This window comes from Juglans microcarpa x Juglans regia, chromosome 3D, assembly GCF_004785595.1.
Source record: "Juglans microcarpa x Juglans regia isolate MS1-56 chromosome 3D, Jm3101_v1.0, whole genome shotgun sequence".
Taxonomy (NCBI): Eukaryota; Viridiplantae; Streptophyta; class Magnoliopsida; order Fagales; family Juglandaceae; genus Juglans; species Juglans microcarpa x Juglans regia.
The window spans coordinates 5974431-5995644 of record NC_054598.1 but is presented as its reverse complement, the minus strand read 5'-3'; the positions used below and the strand labels follow the sequence as shown (position 1 = coordinate 5995644).

General features: G+C 37.3%; 3 protein-coding genes across 4 annotated transcripts; all 3 read right to left on the bottom strand.

Moving 5' to 3' along the window:
* Nucleotides 1-1380: 1380 nt before the first annotated feature.
* Nucleotides 1381-3843, bottom strand: LOC121254247. The gene is made up of 3 exons (XM_041154216.1): nt 3450-3843; nt 2502-2957; nt 1381-1754 (listed from the first exon to the last, which is right to left on the bottom strand). Exons 1-3 carry the CDS (start codon nt 3596-3598, stop codon nt 1403-1405), a joined length of 957 nt encoding a protein of 318 aa, XP_041010150.1. The 5' UTR covers nt 3599-3843; the 3' UTR covers nt 1381-1402.
* Nucleotides 3844-7107: 3264 nt separating this feature from the next.
* Nucleotides 7108-10848, bottom strand: LOC121254234 (eukaryotic translation initiation factor 4B3). Of its 2 annotated transcripts, none has more exons than XM_041154202.1 (2): nt 9685-10848; nt 7108-7505 (listed from the first exon to the last, which is right to left on the bottom strand). In XM_041154202.1, exons 1-2 carry the CDS (start codon nt 10746-10748, stop codon nt 7436-7438), a joined length of 1134 nt encoding a protein of 377 aa, XP_041010136.1. In that variant the 5' UTR covers nt 10749-10848; the 3' UTR covers nt 7108-7435. The 2 variants fall into 2 exon arrangements, with proteins under 2 accessions (XP_041010136.1, XP_041010135.1); XM_041154201.1 differs by having other exon boundaries at nt 7436-9566; nt 9598-10840.
* Nucleotides 10849-13434: 2586 nt separating this feature from the next.
* LOC121254236 (probable magnesium transporter NIPA6) lies at nt 13435-19486 on the bottom strand. The gene is made up of 9 exons (XM_041154203.1): nt 19046-19486; nt 17907-17963; nt 17679-17769; nt 17421-17581; nt 17167-17294; nt 16897-17034; nt 16000-16092; nt 15357-15474; nt 13435-13928 (listed from the first exon to the last, which is right to left on the bottom strand). Exons 1-9 carry the CDS (start codon nt 19167-19169, stop codon nt 13834-13836), a joined length of 1005 nt encoding a protein of 334 aa, XP_041010137.1. The 5' UTR covers nt 19170-19486; the 3' UTR covers nt 13435-13833.
* Between the last annotated feature and the right edge of the window lie 1728 nt (nt 19487-21214).

Genomic DNA, 21214 nt, shown 5'->3' with positions numbered 1-21214 from the left:
ACAACCTACAAAATACTGTAACAATACTCCTCTTTAAAGTATGAGTTTCCTTAATTAATAATAAACTATTTATTAAGTGAAATGATTCGATCCCTTTTTTTATCTTTAAAGGAATTAGATAAAAACAAATAAACAAACATAATATTATGTTAATTCACAGTTTAATTAAAAATTCTTATCTAATAAATATTTTCTCACTTCACCTAACGTGTAGAGTCGGACAAATCACCGATCTACTCATCGAATTGGGAAATATATTTGACAAGGTAATTAGAGTCATATTGGAATTCAAGACCTTCTGATTTCATATTAATATTTTATCAAAATACCTACATGCATGATCAGTAGTGACATGATGCAGTACACATGCGTAAGAATTATAGATTTATCCCCTGAAATTAGCACAAACACGTAATTATTTTCTCCTTCTTGAGATGAATCAAAACACAAGATTTTACAATTAAACTTCAGAATTAGCAGTCCACAGATCTTTACATCAAAGTTCAAGGAGTAAGAGCCAGCATAACATAACAGCAGGCTAAATATGATACAAATGTCTTCTTTTTGCATCGCTCTAATTTAAATGCAAAAAATTCAAATTGCGACGCAATAAATTTTCTTTTTTGTGTCACTCGAATTTCAACGCAAAAACTTATAATTGTGCCGCAAAAAGTGTAATAACTATTCGAATAATCGTTTGGCACCAGTTGCATCGAAAATTAGCGACCACTTTAAAAACAACGTAAATATTTTCTTTTTGCATCGCTCCAATTTAGATACAAAATGTTCAAATTGCGCCACAATAAGTTTTCTTTTTTGTGTCGCTCAAAGTTAGACGCAAAAACTTATAATTGTGCAGCAAAAGGTGTAATAACTATTCGAATAACCGTTCGGCACCAGCTGCAGGAAGAAAATATTTTAGATGCAAAAAGCTACTCTTCTTGCAGTTGATAGAGCTGATGGAGCGGCCGTTGAACTCACCGCCGGTGAACCCAAAATCAAGGTATTCTACGAGCATAAACTTGTACTTCCCCACCGATACATAGATAACCTGGGAGTTGCCAACGACCTTTGATTCATGTGATTGTGATTCTATATATATTTTATTTGGTTTTCTGTTTTTTGTATTATTTGCCTGTGACTTGACTGATTAATTAAATTGCTGAATCTCATACTCAGCAGTAGTACTTACAACAATGGTGATTCATAAGACATTAAGGAAAATAATAGTAATTACTCGCAATAGATATGAAGAATCTTTCGACTCGAGAAGCCCAAATTACAGAAATAAAAATCATAACCTACACATAATACATATATATATATGTATTTATTTATTTATATCCCCAGAACACAATTAAGTCTGTATATTCCATATATAATGCGAATCGAGGACTGATCATTACTTGCAAGGGGTGAAATTGCAGGTGACATTGCCATAACCAGAATTGGCTCTGGTGAATCGCAGAGCAGTAAGAAGGACATTTCGAGGAGATCCCATCAAGGCCCAGTTCATGCGTTGGACTACACCAATTGTATTGTAAGGATATTGAAGACTGTTGTAAGAGTTAAGAAAAGCAGTGACTCCTTCCCTAAGAAGAGCCCTATACGCCTCTCCTCTCCCTTGCAGGCCTTGCCACAATGTCACGTCTGTCCCATATCTTCTACCTGCGAGCAAACCGAAAACAACAGCAACCTTTGTGTCCGGGTTCACAGCCCTCCAGTAGCATCTGTACTCCGGACTTGTCCAGCTTCTGGGGAACCACAAAAACCACTATAATGAGTTAACAAGCATGCAACATTTTGATCCTATTCAGAGGTGAAGGAAATTACAGCTAATTAACTTCGAAAAGAAATATGTTTTTTTCACAGATATCGCATGTATGTTGGAACAGCTTTTAGAGAGTCATAACTTCATAAAATGGGAGAAAAAAAACTGTGTCATTATGAAGAACAAACTCATGGGCAGGAGCAATTTCTAGGCCAACTCAAAAACAATTGTGACAAGTTCCTCGTGAAGCTGTAAAGTGATGGATGGATTAATTTGTGGGTTCTTTTTGTGAATGCCCATTTCATATATCACATGACTTGTAGGAAAGATGACACTGGCAATGGCGATATATATGGGATGCTTACACATGTGCATCACAAGCACGTGCAGCTACTCTTGCTCTTGGAAGCCTGACGCACGTGTTAGTTTAATGGCGTGCAGGAGGGCAGGAAAGTTGGAAACCTAGACCGAAACCCTTGGGCATAAAGTCTTGGCTCAGTTGGTGTTCAGAGTTCAGATAGCTAAGGGAAAATGAGGCAGGAACGTCACAGAGCATTAAAATAGTGATGGGGGCAGGTGAAGATTTATAAATCGAATCGGAAAAAAGTGTTCCAAGAATTCAAATCTTGAACTCAACGCGTGAGACGAGAATAACAATGACAGGTAGAGTGGTTTAGTGCAACATCCTACTGCCTAACCAATCAATTAGCCTTGATGTGATCCAACTTACTCATGTGGACAAGCCGAAGCTTCCAAGAATGGCATCGGTGGCATTGGAGGCAGGGGTGGCAATGGAGGAAGTGGTGGCAGTCCAGGCATAGGTGGAAGCCTGAAAGGTGGAGGAGGCCTTACAGCTGGTGTTACCGGTGAGGGCGGTACCGGGTTTGCTGACCTTGGGCAGAATGACATGGGCTGAGCAGGCTGAGCAAGCAAAGGATCCACAGCATACATCTCCATGTCAAACATCCTAAACACAAGTCTAAGATATTGAGCAGGACCAGCAGCTGCACCACAATCCACTGTACCTTGTCCACTACTACTGCCTGAAACCTGGGCATAACAACCGCTTAAGTCCGGGGCACCATCAAACTTCATTACATAGTTTCCCAACCAATTTGTAGTCTCTTCCCTTGACATTGTGACCTCCCCTTCACTGTCAGCACATGAGATTGTAACTTTAATTCCTGCGGGAAGCAAACTATCATTAGTGTTAAAGTACCGGTTGTCGTATGTGAGTTAATAATTTTTTGAACAAATCATGGTGATCTAACAGTAAAAAAAAAAAAAAAAAAAAAATTCTTCAAGAGCGGGCATCAATTTGCCAAGCATTAGCCCTCTCATCTTCATTTATTGGCCTTGGTACTTGGCACTGGAATTTTTCCGCTGGAAATCATATTTAATTGAAGGGTTACGACACATTTCCAAGATTGGGACCCAATCACGAAAGGTCCAAAACGCCTTAAAGCTCATAAATCACATGTAGTTAATGACAAGCATGCCCTAGTATATACCATTCATGATTGTTGCTAAGTTGAACTGAAAAAGGGTATGTGGAGGAAATTCACTGCCAAACATTGGAGATTTGTAGTATAATATGCGAGAATATCTGGGTAAATTACCAAAGAAGAAGAAACGCAAAAATGAATAATGCAGTCCGTACGTGGTTGTGGATCTCACCATAAATGGGTAATCAAAGAGGGATCTCTGGCCATCTTTGCATTGGTCACAGAAGACAGTGCCAGTGACCATAGTATCTGCCCGAGCTCCATCAATGGCTGCAGCAAGAATGAAGAAACCCGTAAAAAGGAGTTTCTCTCGCAAATCCATGAAAATGGAAGCTGCGCAAGGAGACAACCAAAGCAAAAGATCGAGTGAAAAGGAGAAGGGATTGGTGTTATCAAAACGTGACCAACACCCACAACAGTCAGAAGTTAATAAAGAGTAGTAGTAGTGTGTGATAGATGCTTATATTCAACTCTCAACTGCCAATATTTATGACCTGTGGGAAAGAAAATAGAGAACTTTTTATGAGGCTAAACTAATTTCTACCATCACGGAACTTCATTTAAGAATGTTGGTAGTGTTAGCCTCGTCTACATAAATTATCGACGTTGATGTTCTGAAAGTTACAAAACATAGACACAGTGAAGGAAATAATACGATGGCACAAAGCACAATCATAAATTGGTACGCAGAGTCGAGCCCAGAGCTCCTTATCACGCTTCAGGCTCATTTGAAATTGTTCCTTTTCAATTGATTTTTTTGGGAGTCGCATTAGTCCCTTCCATTTGGGTTCCAAGGACTCAGAACAGGATTATCTCTTATAATGCTCAAGGTCTGTTTAAGACTGTCCCTCCTCGACGGGTTAGATTCCCATATAGATATTTTAATATTGTCGGGAAGATGATCTTGTTGAGATGATGCTATGGATACATGTCGATGCGATCATGTTAATGATTTTGGAGGTAGTAAGGCCTCGTTTGATTATGTACTTCAGATGAGATGAGATGAGATGTTTTATTAGAAGTTAAATAAAATATTATTATAATATTATTTTTTAATATTATTTTTATTTTAAAATTTGAAAAAATTGAATTATTTATTATATTTTGTGTGAAAATTTAAGAAAATTATAATGATTATATAAAATGAAATAGTTTGATTTTATATGACAAAACCAGCCTTAAATAGGTTTGTCTATTGCAAGTCGGAGTGCTATGTCACAACGATTTTAGATTTTGGTTGTCATTGTCAATGCTTTTTGTTTCCTCCTTTCCCATTTAAAGCGTTAAACCTATGACCCGCAAGGTCCTGCAAGCAAGCGAAACGGTTCAAGCAATATTACTATCTCAATTTTAATTTTTCACAACACCAAAATGCAGAGAGTAAAAGTTGAAGTCTAATTATAGACTCCTCGTCTACTCCAGTAGCCATTGAGGGTGGCTGGTAGTGTTCGGGGTGGCCTGGGCGGGAGTGTTTGCGCCACCTCAGAACCACCAACCAAACACGCTTCTAAGATCCTATACATGCAAAACTCTTACTGTTGTGACCACTAATGTTTTATTTCTTTCTATAATGGACCGATGGATTAGGGACCCCTTGAGTTAATTAGTACAAATCTATGAATGCCTGGGTAGAGTCATGTGAAACCTTTAAATAATTTCTCACGACTTTGTAGACTATATTTGTCACATGACAGGCGCCAGCCATGCTCAGTTAATAATGTCAGCAGACATACTCGTATGAAAGAGATCAGATGGGGGGATGGGGTAAAGTTTCTCACCTAACTCCCTTCAAGTCGGGGGAGTGCTTATTTTCAGAAATTCTAGACGTGGGCAGCTGATCTGTACCCGTTGTGGTTTGAGCTTTTTAGCGGTGGGAGGGTATTAGTTGGCCGTCCAAGTGGCGAGAAGCATTGATGAAGATATAGAGATGAAAGATATGGTCTCATGTGCAAATCCAGGCCGGGCCAGACAAACAATCCTTTCCCCCCATAACCTCTCTCTTTTTTCTTTTCAACTGCATTGCACATGCCTTTGTATAGTTCTTTTTTTCCTTCTTGTCAGAGATACTAGTAGTAATTTATTTGATGGACCTTCCTCGTGCCCTTGTTGTAAACGAAAGTCGGCATCCGAGATAAGTTTGGCGTTTCTCTATCCATGCCAATGGCGTTGAAGCCTGATGGTTTTTGCATCCCTCTTTAATGAAAGATATTCAAGATCAATTGAGTCCTCATCTCTCTACTATCCTTGAAAAAAAAAATGTCCTCCATTCCATTAAAAAAAAAAAAAGAACAAGAAGAAGAAGAAGAAGGTTTGAGATTGCTGGTTAAAACAATAGCAGCAACTCAAGGCTTTCTTTTTATTTTTTATTTTTTTTTGTGTCTCATATCTGTTGTACTCATCGCCATTTTGGGATATCATACATTGTTTATCCATGTCCAAAGGTCAAATTCCCAAAGTTAATAACCATCCAAAAACACTCCTTTTATAAATCAGAGTAGACCATGTTCTATCTTGGAATTTGGATATTAGAGACCAAAATTACGGCTTCTTTTAACTTTGTTCCTAATAGTAATCTCAGTTGTGGAAAAGCGCTTGTAATTTGCCTTCTTCTCCGCTAGTACGAGGTGGACCTGACCTTCCCTTACTTGCATTAGCCGTTCTTGTGCCCCTCCCCGCAGTTTCTCCAGCCTAACTCCATCAATCTGCTGCATCTTGAACACCTTAACTACATTTGCTAATCCCCTAAGAAAGAACAAAAGGCTTCCGAAAATGCCTAGCCAGATCCAAGTCATACCAACGTATTACCGGCAATCCTATCCTGTCTAGTCTCAACAAGCCTGTTATCTCCTTTGGGATCAGCTCAAAATCTGTCGTTATGTCCCGTGACACCTTTTTTGACAAGGAAATCAGCAACTTGGTTTATTTCTCTATATATGTATTTTAACTACTATGTTCAACTCCTTTGCAATGTAAGCAATTCTCTCCCAGTCTTCTTGCACAGCCCAATGAACATCACCCTGTCCATTCCACCAGTTAACCAACAATTGGGAATCAGTTTCAACCTCGACGTTAGACTGCTGCAGCATATTACATATTCGCAGACCATCAAGCAATGCCTTTGTCTCAGCCATTGTGTTGGCACCGCTTCCATAATAAGCCCATAAAACCACCCAAGATTCCCCCTCTAGAATCACAAACTACTACTACACCACCACATGCACCAGGATTTCCAAACTACACTCAGCAATGTTTAACTTGACAAAACCCAATGGTGGACTGGAACATCACAGAAGTTCAGAACCTTGGTAATTTTTGCTTTCCAATCCAAGTACTTCCACATAAGGATGCCCTCGTCAGGACGTCATAGTTAATTATTGTAGTTTTGATTCATCTTACATTTGCAGATTTCGTTGACTTGATCAGCCCTATTAATTATTGTGTATTGACGTTAATTAGAATACTTTCATAATTTTCTTTTAGTATCTACGAAATAAACTGGATCCATATCTTGTTTGAAAAATAAAAATGTTGGAGTTCCCACAACCCAAACTTGGAGGTCTTGCAAAGCAGCGGATCCGAAGTACCACGAGCAGCTATCAGAAAATGCAAAAGACAACAGAATGTTATTTATAACAAACCTAAGACATCGTCAGCATAATGTAAGAGATAATTAGAAAGAAAAAAGCAAACGAACAAGGCATTGTTAGCATAACTTTGCCATCTGTGAAACATGGAAGAAATATTGTACCACAGTAACTTCTCCCACAGAGTACCTCATAGCAAAGAAAATGGCCAATTTATAAAAAATACAGTAGGAAGTAATGCTCAAACTCAGTTAAAACGTATATATCTCTCAATTTATCGGCCACCGTCTCAAAACAAGAGACATTTCCACTCACACTCAAGAGGAGAACAACTCAAATATTGTAACAATAATGAGAATAACTAAAATGGCTGAGTTGCAACACGTACTACAAATTATAGGCCGAACTAGCCTCACTACCTTAAAGCCTACCAAAATTGTCTTCAAACCGTTCAACAGTAATGACATTCATTGCAGAACACCCCTAAAAACTAGACAATAACAAAACTGAATAAAAAATCTAACAAAACAAGCCCTCCCATTAACCAAGAGCTTCTGGCATTTTCAACACCTTTGTTAAATTTCAGCATCGCATATAAGCTCTCCTGATTTTTCTTCACCAGGAATGTTCTCAATTTTCTCAGCACTGCAAGGAAAAGAAAAAAAAAAAATTAATCATATAGTTAAACAAACTAATTGCAAAAATAGTTGTTCAAATCTTTTTTTTTTTTTTTAATGACAGGAGAATCATCCCACAGCAGAGTCCTTAGGACTCACCCATGGAACATAAACTCCTGGGAAGATTAGCACAGCAACCCACCACTATGGCCCCCCACTTAAATCGCAGTTAGATCTCAGGGAGAATCAAACCTGATGGGGCACATGCAAACAAGTTCGCCCTTACCACTTGGGCTACCCACGGGTGGGTTTCAAATCTTAACTTACATACTTCAAAAGTAGTAATATGTCTGCCACTTAATAAATTATGTTTTTGGAAAGGGATTTACTATATCAGCCACTATTCACTATTCACTCTCACACCTATATTTTTTTCATAAGGTGTGGGATGTTTTTCACAAGGTGTGGGATATAGGGGTGGTGAATAGTGGCTGATGAGAAGAATTTTTCTTTTGAAAAAGAAAAACAGCGGTAAAGGCAAGAAATATTGCATATTTGCATAGGTATTGCAACAACGGTTGTCCAAGACCTTTTTTCCTTTAGCTTCAAATCAGAAAATGATTACACATCAATCTGCAATTTTCAGAATGATGACATAACACTACAAACCTTTTAGTGTATACAAAAACCAACCTACATAGCAGACGGATCATCATTGAAGGAGACTCGGAAATCGTTCATAAGGCACTTTATCAGGCCTCTACAGAGTTAGGATGGTAAATTGCACCCATCATCAACATAATCTACACCATCCTAGAAGCAAACCTTGACTGGAACTTGCGACCTAGCAAAATGGACCACATCCATGGACAGGAATCACACCCCACCTCCACCCCCCCCCCCCCCCTTCTTTCACAGTGGAAAAGATCCACCCTTGTAATATTTCCTACTTTTTATAAATAATACACCTTGCTTATAAAAAAAAATCTGAAGGTCTAAGGTCCTATAAATATAAGTCTCAATTCAGCTGAAATTTGAACACAATCTCAACTCCATAGGCATGTGTGTATAAATGTAACAATCACTATTAACACAATTACCAAAGAGCCAAAAACACACATCGTTAGCTGAAAAGAAAAGCACCCATCTTGACCAGAGCGATGCACAAAGAAGAGACCAGCAGTAGCTCCAAAGATGAATTGATATGTTGAAAGCAATGAAGAGACTTGTTTTTCCATATACTATGGGATCATATAGCCTAGAACATTTGCCATCTGTACCACAAAGATCTACACAATTCATGCTTGTGTACCTCATGTGGGACCCATATAGGTTATAGACGACAAGCAGTAGTGAACTATAGCCATTTGCACGGTCAATGGGTTCAATTAAATGCATACCATGCATACCTAAGAGAGCAGATGCAAGAATAAGAGCCAAAGTTTAGCCTGAAATAGATTCTGGCTCTTTTTGCGAGTCTGTTAGTGTGTTTGGTGGGGGGAAGGGGGATAAGGAATGACTTTACAATATACATGGATCCCGACTGTAGATACTGGAAATCAATCACCAACATAAAAGTGGCAGCTGGAATAATCAATTTGCAAAAATGTCAAATACGGTAGATGAGATATTGAGGTTAGGAATAATCAAATCACAAGGACAAACGACACCATTTTGTGCACCAAATAGAGTATCTTATCTCTCGACTCACTTTGGTTCACCAAAACCCTAGGATCCGTTCGTGGTTGCCTAGAGCTGAATCCAGAAACCAAGCCGTTGTCACTAGAACAAGTTTAAAATGCTAGAACCACCTTGGCACAGTCGTGATAAAATATGTTATCCAAGTACTCCACTGAAACTCCTACCAGTTATAATGAGCAAAAGTATAACAAAGAAACATAGTAACGGAGAACGATCAAATGGGTAAAGTAATACAAAGCCAGCAATATGAGTGAATACGAAACCAATAAACGGAATGACAGATAGCAAATTAGTTCCTCATGCCAACTGAGCAATAAAATAATCTTAATCTAACAAAAAAAATAGTAAACAGCTCCCAGTGAAAAACATAGTCCATCCACATCAAGAACAACAACTGAAAACAACAGGCATCATCAGAAACCAAATAGCAAGTTTTTTTTTTTTTTTTTTTTTTTTTTTTTTTGCAATTCAGTGAATAGCCAGTAAGACAGCTGACTGAAACAAACCTCTGGGGGCGACTTTCAACCGATCCTGGTCTCCTCCAAGTTCGATTATCCTCCACCCCCGCGGCCCGAACGTTGCCAAGCCCAAAACCTCTCTTTCCAAACGAGGAAGACCCGTCCGCCTTCTCTGCCACCTCCTTCATCTTCGTGGCCTCCAGCTGCTCGTCAATCTTCTTCCAATCCTTCCCTTTCTCTGCCAGAACATCCTCCCTCGGCCTTGCCTCCCCAAACGGATTTGAACCCCGTGAGGGCTTTGAAACCATCCCCGCCGCCTCTTGCTTGTCCCCATTACTCACAGGCAGAGTCCTCGGCTGCAAATTAAGCCTGGGCCTTTCAGTCCCAGCCCCTCCTACACTACTCACCTCTTTCTTGTTCTTCGCCCAATTATCCGAATCAGCACCACCATCGGATGCGAACCCCACCTTTCTTTCCCCGCCAGATCTCCGTCCGTCCGCCGATGGCGCAAAGGCCTTATTCGATCCCCAATTGTCCGTATCATCCGCTCGAGATTGCGAATTGAAAAACCCTCCACCTCTCTCCCTCCTCTCAAAACCGTTACTACCAACGGTCGACTTCTTCTCCGCTGCCCAATTGTCAATCTCGTCGGCCCGCGAAGGCGCAGATTCCCTGTCCCTTTTAAACGAACCATTTCTGCGGGGCTCATCAGAAACCCTAGATGAACCCCACCGAGAATTGGAAGAGTCGTTTGAGCCGTAGGATCTGAATCCGCCGCCGAGTCGGTTGCGGTCGAGCTCCTCGGCGGAGCGTTCACGCGGACCGGTAGGGAGAGCCAGGAACTCCTCGGGGGTGAGTCCCTGATGTTGTTGATAGCTCGGCTGAGTTGGCTTGGCTGTGAACTCAGCGAGGGAGATGGTCTGGCCCTTCTTCTTCTTCGACTTGGAGGTGGCCGCGGCAGACAGGGACGGAAAATCGGCGAGAGGCTCGGTTGGAATTCCTGAGATGGGCTGGTTTTCGTTCTGTTGTAGTTGGTGAAGCTCGGCCTCGTGTTGCTCGGAGTCAAGTGCCCAGGCACCGGGCTTGGCCCAAGGAGACACTGTTGCCGCCATAGCCGTTCTTCCTATGCCTTGCTTCTCTCTCTCGCTGTAGATTTCCCGTCTCTCGCTGGCCGCTGGGTTGCGTTCAGAGGCAGCGAAGCGAAAGGGGGTTATTTTTATAGGTAGGGAAATGTGATTGGATCGTGCGGTGGAAGATATGATTTAGGACTCGTTTGCATTTAAATTTTATCAAATTTTATCTCAATTTATTTTATTTTATTATTATAATTTTTTTAAATTTATATATAAAATAAAATAAACAATTCAACTTAAATATCAAAATAATTTTTTTAAATTTCTATATAAAATATAATAAATAATTTAAATTTTATTTTATTATTTATAAATCTTCTCAATTCATTTATAAATCCAAACTATTCTTTAATGGAATGAGTGGACGGTGGAGATATCAAGTGTAGATGGCCTGGTCAGAAAGGAAGTGTGGCGGTTATCTTTATAAAAGTGTTTGCTCTGAATTAGGGCTATATAAATTATAAAAACTGTCATTGAGAACAGCTGCCGGAGTATGGCATCGGTCGAAGTTGGTGGAGAATCAATCCGCTGACAATAGACAATAGTTAAAAATGATGTTAACCGATTTGGTTCTAGTTTGAACCAAATTCAAACCGTCAAATTGGCCAATATAATATAGAGTAGTGTTACTCTATCGTCTGCAAATGACTGCTCATTGTCTGCTTAGTGCAAAATGTTTTTTTTTTAATTCAAACATTTTTTGAGCATGTTTAAATATTTTTAAAAAATAAAAAAAATACAAATACACTAATAATCATTTCTTTAACCATTAAGAAAAAAAATTAAATATATGAGCGATCAAAATGAGGAGCAAATTGAAGAGGTATAGTAGCATTATTCTATAATACATATATCTTATATATGACGACATTATTTCACTTAAGTAAATTAAACGGCGTCGTTTGGATTTAGGGTTTAATTGCCTCCTCCCTTCCCTCTTCTTCTCTTGATTCTCTTTCTCTCTTTCAGACTCTCTCTCTCCTCTCTCATGCACCACTTGGCAACCATGGTACCGCACAACCTCTCTCTTCCTTCATGCCGCCGATGAGATCCACCTCACCCCAATCTCATATTTGTATCTTCCATCCGATCTCTCTCTCTCTCTCTCCCTCCCTTTTCTTCTCTTGATTCTCTTTCAGACTCTCTCTCTACTCTTTCATGCACCACTTGGCAACTGTGGTACAGCACAACCTCTCTCTTCCTTCACGGCGCCGATGAGATCCACCTCACTCCAATCTCATCTTTGTATCTTCCATCCGATCTCTCTCTCTCTCTCTCTCCCCCCCCATTCGAGTCTCTCTGTTGGTATGATTTAGGTTTTTTGAGTTTGCTAAGTTTGCTTCAAGTCTTCCATATTTGTTTATTATGAGATTTTACAATATAAATCATTGAATATATAGTAAATTTATTAAGGTTTCCATATTTGTTGCTTCCGTTACCGATCGATAATCATGCTATTGTTTTGGTCATTTTTTGGGTTTGTATTTGTGTTTGCAAAACTGATCTGAAAGCCATCAAACCAATCGGAACCAATTGGGACCGTTCCGGCCAATTTTCTCCTGCTTAATCGATTAGTTCAATTGGTTTTATACATACGAAAATATGATCGATTCAGTTTCAATTTTGGACCGAAACCGAATCAATGAGTTCGGTTTTCAACTCCAGTATAGACTTGAAAATTTCTTACCAAAAAAATTCACAATAGTTTAATGTGATCAATTAAATTATAAAATTAATTTTACAATACAATAAATCTAACACATTACATTATGTAAATTTTTTCTGTAAATTTTATCTATAGAGCTAAAAATTCTCTAATCTTTATTCTATTATTAATAAAAATAATTTTACAATTTAATGTATCACAACAAGGAATTTATAAACATTATTTTATGAGATTTTTTATTAACTTTAAACTAGTTGCCTTTATAAATCTAACATTTTTCGCTCATTTGCTTTTAAATTTTTTTTTAAATATAAATATAGTAAGGTATTAAATTACCTAATTTATGATCCTTTATTAATTAATAAATATTAGATAAATTAGAATTTTAAGAGTATGCAACACTTCATATTCTTTTCTCTATATTTAGTTTTTACAATTAATAATTAAGAATCTCACATTTGAAAATTTCTAAAATTAAATTATTAAGTATAATTTTTTTGAGATGCAAATTATAAATATAATTAATAAATATCTTGTGCATCCCACGGACACACTACTAATATATTGCTGAATTGACATAAATTCATCTTGAGGTGATTGGTATCTATGTAATATGGTAAATCAACTGTCACTTACCTCTTATATTTCATCCCAGAAAATAAATAAATAAATAAATAAATCACGGAGAAAGCAAATTAAATTTGTTCATTTTGTCAGGTTTCGCTCAGAATGTGAAGAAAAAGAAGAAGCACCATCACCCATTTTACCATTGTGTTTTACTTGGAAAAGTAATTGCCACAATTTGAATCACAAAAGAGCAAATTCATGCAGCTCAGTCCAGAGCTTTGAAGTTCAAACCAAAATGTTATGCATAGTCCTAGCAAAGGCTCATTCAATAGACGTTTGCAACAAACACATCAGGCACGTATGATTGTCATATTCCAAATTCACCAACAACAAAAATACCGGATCAAACAAACTCAAATGAAAAGAATGGAATGATAAAAAATTTGACTGAAATATATTGAATGAAAAGAGAAGAGAAATGTCAATATGCAAATATATATATATATATATATCATAATTATTAATCTCTTATTCTCCTATACATGATGAAACCTTCCATGTTATCGTTGTAGGTATCTCCACTGTTGTTGACCCAGCTCTGTAACCCCCCATCTGAGTTGAGGTTACAGCATTATGCAAAGATTTGGGTCTACTGAGGATCTTACCCATGAGCTGATAAAAAACCGGGACGAAGACGGCCCAACCACCTGTTGATACCCAAAGGTTTGTCCAAGGAAAATGGTAAGCTTCTCAATCTGCAAATGTTCTCTTCTCTTAATAGCCGTTGGAGGTGCGTTGCTTGCTGGGGGATCACATTCTCTTAAGAAAAGTTCATTGTTCAAGAACATCTGAATTGCATATAGTTATCAAATGTTCATCTTCAAAACTCTTTATTGAATCCCCACTAATGTACCATGTTACAGTACCTGCGGTGATTAGCAAAAGTGTCATCATAAGCTAAAGGCTGATAGAGTAGAACAATGCTTCAAACCAAATATGGTCAACAATAGATGAAGTGCAAAATATACCTCGCACCCTCCAATTAGCAGGCACTTTATACTTTACAAAAACAACCAAAACTGACACATTGCACCTCCAGAATATCAAAAAGTTGTAATGTGCTAGACTACATCATGTCAACTATTTTTCGTCCATTTTAATGATCAGACTTAGTCGATGGTGTTTTTGTCATTTCTCGTAGTTGGAGGGCACAATATGTCAACTTTGGTAGTTTGCGGTGCAAACAAAAATGCTTAGTAATTTGAGAGTGCAAAGTGTATTTTTCGTATAAATAAATGCACTGATATACAGTTCAGGGAGCATCTCAATTGAAAAACTACAAGAGCAAGAGGGTCCCAAAAACATTTATCAGAAACAAGGGTAGCAACAATCTGTTTAAATTGGCCACATCATTAATGAGCCACAGCCGGAATATATATTGTTATATCATTCTACCAATAAGACATGCAGTTCTAAACTTCTGAGATAACATTCATCACTGTACAAGAATGGAGAACAAGTCCAATCAATCACTATCTAGAATCCTGTCTAATGTGGCAACTGAACTACAATAAGATGAGGGTAGTTTTCCCCATTGTTGTCTAGAGTAATTGCCTGTACAAATATATATTTAAGATTACCCATAAACCTAAACGATAATTCAGTACTTCTCCTAGGCAAACAAGAGCATTTAAGAAGATATTACAGCCAGGCATCACCAATAACCATAGGTACAAATGTCCCTCCACAAACCGAAAGGAAAAATAGAAGTGAACGCCAGGATGAAAATCCTCCTTCTAAATGAATCAAAATTACCAACCATGACCTTAGGTAAAAGAAAAATTTGTGGTCTACAGGCCACTATTTAGTTTTCTGCAATTTCAAAAAGCCTCCCTGTGGGGCATTAGATCAATATGTCTCCAACCATGTTATGCCTACATAATTTTAAATGCAGACAAGGAATCTTTATACATGCTACAAATTATCCACTGCATATCTTCTATTATCCCCATCAGTTTTTATCTTTGGTAGGGTTCCGTATCAAACCTGGTTGGGATCAAATACAGAATTATCTTAATGACAAAGAATCAATTAGTGTCAGTTTTGGGTCCAGTGGTGATATACATTATGGAAAAATCAGGTTTGCTTTTTACATCCCAAGAGTTGAGCCAGAAACACCTTTAGTTTTAGACTAACATGCCAGTGGCTACGAATTTACTGAATAAATACATATGAAATTCCATTCTAGTATTGTTCAAATTAGAAATTTAAGGGAGGGTGAAAAGAATATATCTAGATTTGTATCATTTAAATGTGATAAAATACATTTTCAGAAGAATTAGGTCAAATTGTACCTTGTGCAGGAGGTGGTTCCTGCTCTTTGGTTGCATGAAGTATGATTGTTCCTGAAAGCACAGTGATGAATCCACATATCTCAGAGGCTATGCTGCTCACATTCTGACCTGACCAATCCTGCACAATATACATTAAGCAATAAAAAGATTTCAGCTCGCCAATTCTTGGAATTGGGTGGAAATTATAATAGCATCATGTAGCAACAAAAGCACATTCCAGAAATTTATATAGGGGAAATACACAAAACCTCCTCAAACTAACACCCAAATGGGCAATCACCCCACCCACCCCACCCCCCCCCCCCCCCCCCCCCCCCCCCCCCCCCCCCCCCCCCCCCCCCCCCCCCCCCCCCCCAAACAAGAGCAATTATGATGTACCCCTTTTACAAAATTACCTCTAAAAATTAATTCTCAAAAGAAAAATATCCTAATAAATTTTTAAAAAGATCAATAAATAAAACATATTTTAAAAAGAATTGATTAAAACAATATTATATTTCAAAAATTAAAATCAATCTTTAAGAATGATTTTCTAAAAATAAAAAATCAAATTTTTGAAAAAATGATTTTTTTTTTTAAAAAAGAAAAATCGTTTTATTATGTTTCTGTAATCATTTTAAATTTTCCCTTTAATATATCTTACCTTGAACATTATGGCACTAGCAATGATGGTCAGCGTTGTGAACATTACATAATATACTGGAGAAACAATTGCTGCACTGAATGTATCCAATGCCTGAAATAAAGATGCCATCAAAACCAGCACAAACAAGAGAATGCCGACCAGTCTTTACACATAGAAACTTGGAGATTTCTTCCTATAATAAAAAAAGAAAAGAAAAAAGAAACTTGGAGATTTCTACAGCCACTTGATGGAAGACTCGTAAGATAGCATCCAGACAGTGTGAATATTTGAAATCTAAGGTTTCTATGAAGTGGCAGCAAAAGATTCAATTTTTATTGTTGCTGCTACAGCCTTGCTGAAACTTTATAGACTAGAACAGACTGCTTTATGCATCTAGTGGCTAATTGGAGTCAACTTACAGTTGCATCAGCCCAACTTACACTTTCTGTCCATTAAATTTCAATAACCGGAAATTTATAGACTCTGTTACAGTTCCATATTTATGACTCTTGCTAGATGGATGTAGCACATTACATCGACATTCGAGTATTAAAAAGGCCAGAATCTGTGTATGCTTGATGCAAGACTTTTGTATTCAATAATAAAAGAACAAAGCACCAGCGGTAGTATTCATGAAGGCAGCCCAAACTTTCAAAATTCATTCTTGAAAATTACAAAATAAGAGTAATATTCATGGCTTCTTCAAGGGAAAGTATAAAATCACTTTGGATTTGGAAAATCTTACTCTTGATACTTCACATGGCAAATAACTATAGCATGAACACTAGATAGCACATAGATTCATAGCAGAAGATGAACAGTTAGTCCAAAAGAAACGACACTGGTTTTTACAGTTAAGACAAAAATCCAACGGGCCAATTGCACCAGTGCCAAAAATGATAATGCTGCACTCACCTTGTTCAGGTAATTTAACTGTGTAACGACACATATCACTGCAACAGTGAGAAAAAACCAAGTCTGAGGATAAGCCATTTGACCTACACCCTCCAGTGTAAGCTTAATTGCAATTCCAATGGCCTTTATGCTCACAACCTAAATCAGAGCAAAGGAAGGTTTGAGGATAAGCACCTAGAATGTGTTAGTATTGCACTGAAATCAGAAAGCTATGACTTTGATGACATGGTGCCCATGTGCAGATAATAAATTTTAGAAAATGTAAATTACCGTAAGTGAGCCCATTAAAGAACAAATTCCCAAGAAGATCAGTATATTTTCCTGCCCATAGCGAGGTTCAAAATGCAAAATCAAGGCCAACACTATTGAAAGGGTAGCAGCAACATATATAAGGAAGGCTGTTGACAGAGGAAGGAAAGAGGAAGGAAAGGTTAGTAACCTCGAGAGAGGAAAAACTTAATCACAGATAACTTCAGATGTAAAAATAAGGGCTCCAAACCCCAAACACACACATTCCCATATACCTGGTTGAGTAGCCAGTGTCCAGATTTCTTGTACAGAAGAGGGAGTATGCTCCTGAGGTGCATGAATTACAATTACAACTGATCCCACAACACAGGATACACATCCAACAATACCCATTTTCTGCAGACGTTCTCTCAACATGAAGTGAGCCAAAACCGCACTGCACAAATAAAATTTAAGTTATAAGGCGGATTTTACAACAGGTTTTCATAAGGAATTACCCACATACAAGAAAAGCTCAAAGTAATTGCATTTACCTGATAATTATACTTAGTGCACCAAGTGGGGTCACTAGAACTGCTGGAGAATAGACATAAGCTACAAAGTTTGCAACCTCTCCAACAATCACTACATCATCCAGAAAATACTAGACCATGAGATCGAAGATTTTATCCATTTTATGACTAACATTTCAGATACATAATATATACTGGGTCGGGAAAGAGAAAGAGAGAAAGGAGTTGGATCATTGTCGCTATACTTACTTGTCACCATGCCTGCCCACCAAAGTGGCTCTAGTAAATATGTATAACCTCCAACTCCTGCATTAATAAAGTACCAACAGATAATCACCAGCCATACGACTCAGTAAAGTAAATAAAACCCTAAGATTGACAGCATATAACTCAAGAGCAGAATAAAATATATAACTGTAATGTTTTTATATTTTTTTTAACATGAAAGGTATTTTTAATAAGTTAAAAGCTTTATTTATAATCTGAAAAGGGTGCTACCCACATACACAGGAAGGAATACACGATCTATACCAAAACCATAAAAAGAGAAAAGTACAAGAAAGCGATCTTAGAAATAGAAAAAAAATATTGAGCAACCATCCAATGATATAGGTTTCTAAAGAACAGATCCTTGATTTTTGCCACCGTCTTCTCAAAATTCTCAAAAGTCCGATTATTTCTTTCCCTTGATTGAAAAAGAAGGATTCCTTTTCCACAAAGTTTTCTTCTCAAGGCTAGCAAACTTTCCTATCCAATATGACGAGATCCTATACTCTATAAACCAAAAATAGTGTTCCTTAAAGCCCTGGCTACCTCCCAATAAAACAAGGGATGAGCAACACTTTTTCCACTCTTATTATGAGTGAGAAGTTGGAATAAGTTTGATAATCATTCCAGAAACTTTTTTCCAATTAAACAAACTGAAACTAAACCTCAACTAAAGCCAACTAAAATACTTTTCCTCAAACCACAAGACGAACAATACCTTCTGTTTATCGCTTCAAAGACGTATCATTAAAACCCAACCCGAAGTGATAAAATTAGCAACGGGGCAAAACAAGTATGAAATACCAGTTTTGCTTACCTCTAAAGGTGGGGGGAAAATATAATATTCAAGCCAAATCAATAACTTTTGATGATCCAAAAGTTCTTAGAAATCTATCTTTGCAATATTCCCAATTAACATCCCACTATTCAAAGTTCAATTATTGAAAAAAGACTATCTTTCTGTTTTCTTAATTAAACTAAAAGATTATATACTAGAAAGGCGCAAACACCGAGATAAAATTACAATAGCTTGTTCACAGTGCATCTAACTAATATAGATTATTTTAGGCCAATTGAATATAAGATGAATTTTCAGCCAAAAAAACATATGAAAGACTGACCTGCGCGAATACCAGCAGCACCGGCGCGCTTGAGGCCCTTCTTCTTCAGTATGAAGCTGGAGCCAATGAAGACGCTCGACGCCACCGCAAGTATCAGCCCCTTCACATTGTCCGACACCCCCATCCCCCTGGTCTCTCTCTCTCTCTCTCTCTCTCTCTCTCTCTCTCTCGGAGTTCTATTCGTAAACCGATAATTGGGTCAATGAATAGGTGAGGAATAGCTTGAATTTCCCGCCAGAAAGAAAAAAGATGAAAAGGCTCAGATTCCCTCCAAAGAAACTGAAGAAAAAGAAAAAACGAGAGGGCCAGCGGGAATTGCACAAGTGTTTGCTCCCTCTGCAACGTCGACGAGTGTCGAGCTCCTGGAGTCCGAAGTCGAAGTCAGAATTCAAAAACAGAGAGAATGATCTAAAACGACTACGAGACTTGTCGACGAAGCGAAGCCAGCCCTCACAGTGAGGTACCTGTTCGTCGTCTCGTCCGAAGTTTCCCGTTTCTCCACGGACGAAAGTCTTGGTTTGCTGTATCCCGATGTATTTTACTAATACTTGCACCCGCCCTTCACATCGTTAACCTATGATTAGTAGGACATTTGCCACGCCTCTTATTTTCATAGACTCAATTTCCGAACAAAAATAAATATAAATGCTAAAACGAGATGGATTTTTTTTTAATATATATTTTTTTAAAATTTTTAGGTCAGTGTGGTGATGATGTGGCTGAATGGCAGTGGCTCATATGATTGCGGATGGTGGGGTTAAAGTCGTAAAATAACTACAATCACATACTATAAAGTTTAAATTAAAGGTGCATATGATCTCGTCCTTTGTTATATATCATATGACACCAAGGTTAAGATAGACAGTTTCTTTTTCACGGTGCGATTAATAATTATAACGTCAGGCAAAATGCTGATGATGGTGTTTGGGAATGGTGGAGGCGGGAGGCACTTAAATATTATATTTTAGCCGTGTATTTTATAAAAATAAATTTATAAATTAAAATGATTTGATGTGTTATGTTGTCAAATTATAAAATTATTTTTAATATTAAATAGATTTAATATGTCATATAAAATTAGGTTAATTTATAAATTTATTTTGTAAAATTTTTTTGGTGGCTTTAGAGCACCACTCTTCTAATTGACATGTTCAAAGAGCGTAAGAAGAGGAGACCAATTTGTATGTGGCCAAACATGAGTAGAAACACATGATTCACATGCCAGTCCATATAGAGCATTCACAATGGATTTTATAAAATATAAATTTTTATAAAATATAAAAAAAGATGGCCAAAAGCCCCTTCCATTAGATCATCTATTATATTTCTATTTTACATTTAGCTACAGTAAATCATTTATATGTAGAGGTTACTCTTTATTCCTCTAAACAATTTTTTGTTATTTCTCTCTCATTTCAACATATTTCATTTTTATCTTATTTTCATTTTAACCCTTTTATCACTTTTGCACAAGTCTCACTCTCTTATCTCTTATCTACTTTCTAGTACTCTGTTTATAATCCCTTCAACTTTTATGAATGCAAAAGTTTTAATATTGTTAATAGTAAAGGCATGTATTTTTTTTATCATTTTACTATTTTAAGTAATTTAAAATATTACATTATACATAAAGAAATATTACAAATATTAAGATATATGATATATAGATAAATATTTGAAATATATGATGGGCAGAGAATATAATATTTGAAATAAATTAAAAAATTAAAAAATATAATTTTTAAATAATTTTTAAAAAATAAGTAGATGTATGACGTATTATAAAAATTAATATATAAAATAAAAAAATAATAATAATGTATTTTTAAAAAAATAGGATAAAGAAGCCAGAAATGCTCTAGGGGTACGTACTACGTATGCCGACTTGGGTGATATCCTTTTGCTTTCTCGGGCCGGCCACGACAGGCAGCGTACAAGGTTGCCAGCATGTGCATGCACCCCTGGGTTGGACGTTTTCGTTTGGAGTCTATCAAAGGAGTTCATAGAAGTAAGTGATTGAGCAGTATTGGAGAAGAATCATGGAATTGGTTAATGGGTGGCGTGTGTTAGTAGTCAGACCGTGCACGGAGTACTGACACCTTCACGCTTTGACTTTTACCTCCCCGACTCCAATTGTACGCTCTGCCTGCACATTCTGTAGTTTCAAAC

What these genes read in the sequence shown, in the direction of transcription:
- LOC121254247 (XM_041154216.1), bottom strand. Translation starts at nt 3,598, where the DNA reads ATGGATTTGCGAGAGAAACTCCTTTTTACGGGTTTCTTCATTCTTGCT. An exon ending in CTCTTTGATTACCCATTTAT is followed by an intron (nt 2,958 to 3,449) that starts GGTGAGATCCAC and finishes TTTGCTTCCCGC; the next exon opens with AGGAATTAAAGTTACAATCT. An exon ending in GCTTCGGCTTGTCCACATGA is followed by an intron (nt 1,755 to 2,501) that starts GTAAGTTGGATC and finishes GTGGTTCCCCAG; the next exon opens with AAGCTGGACAAGTCCGGAGT.
- LOC121254236 (XM_041154203.1), bottom strand. Translation starts at nt 19,169, where the DNA reads ATGGGGGTGTCGGACAATGTGAAGGGGCTGATACTTGCGGTGGCGTCG. An exon ending in GCACTAAGTATAATTATCAG is followed by an intron (nt 17,582 to 17,678) that starts GTAAATGCAATT and finishes TTATTTGTGCAG; the next exon opens with TGCGGTTTTGGCTCACTTCA. An exon ending in GGAACCACCTCCTGCACAAG is followed by an intron (nt 13,929 to 15,356) that starts GTACAATTTGAC and finishes TAATCACCGCAG; the next exon opens with GTACTGTAACATGGTACATT.
- LOC121254234 (XM_041154201.1), bottom strand. Translation starts at nt 10,748, where the DNA reads ATGGCGGCAACAGTGTCTCCTTGGGCCAAGCCCGGTGCCTGGGCACTT.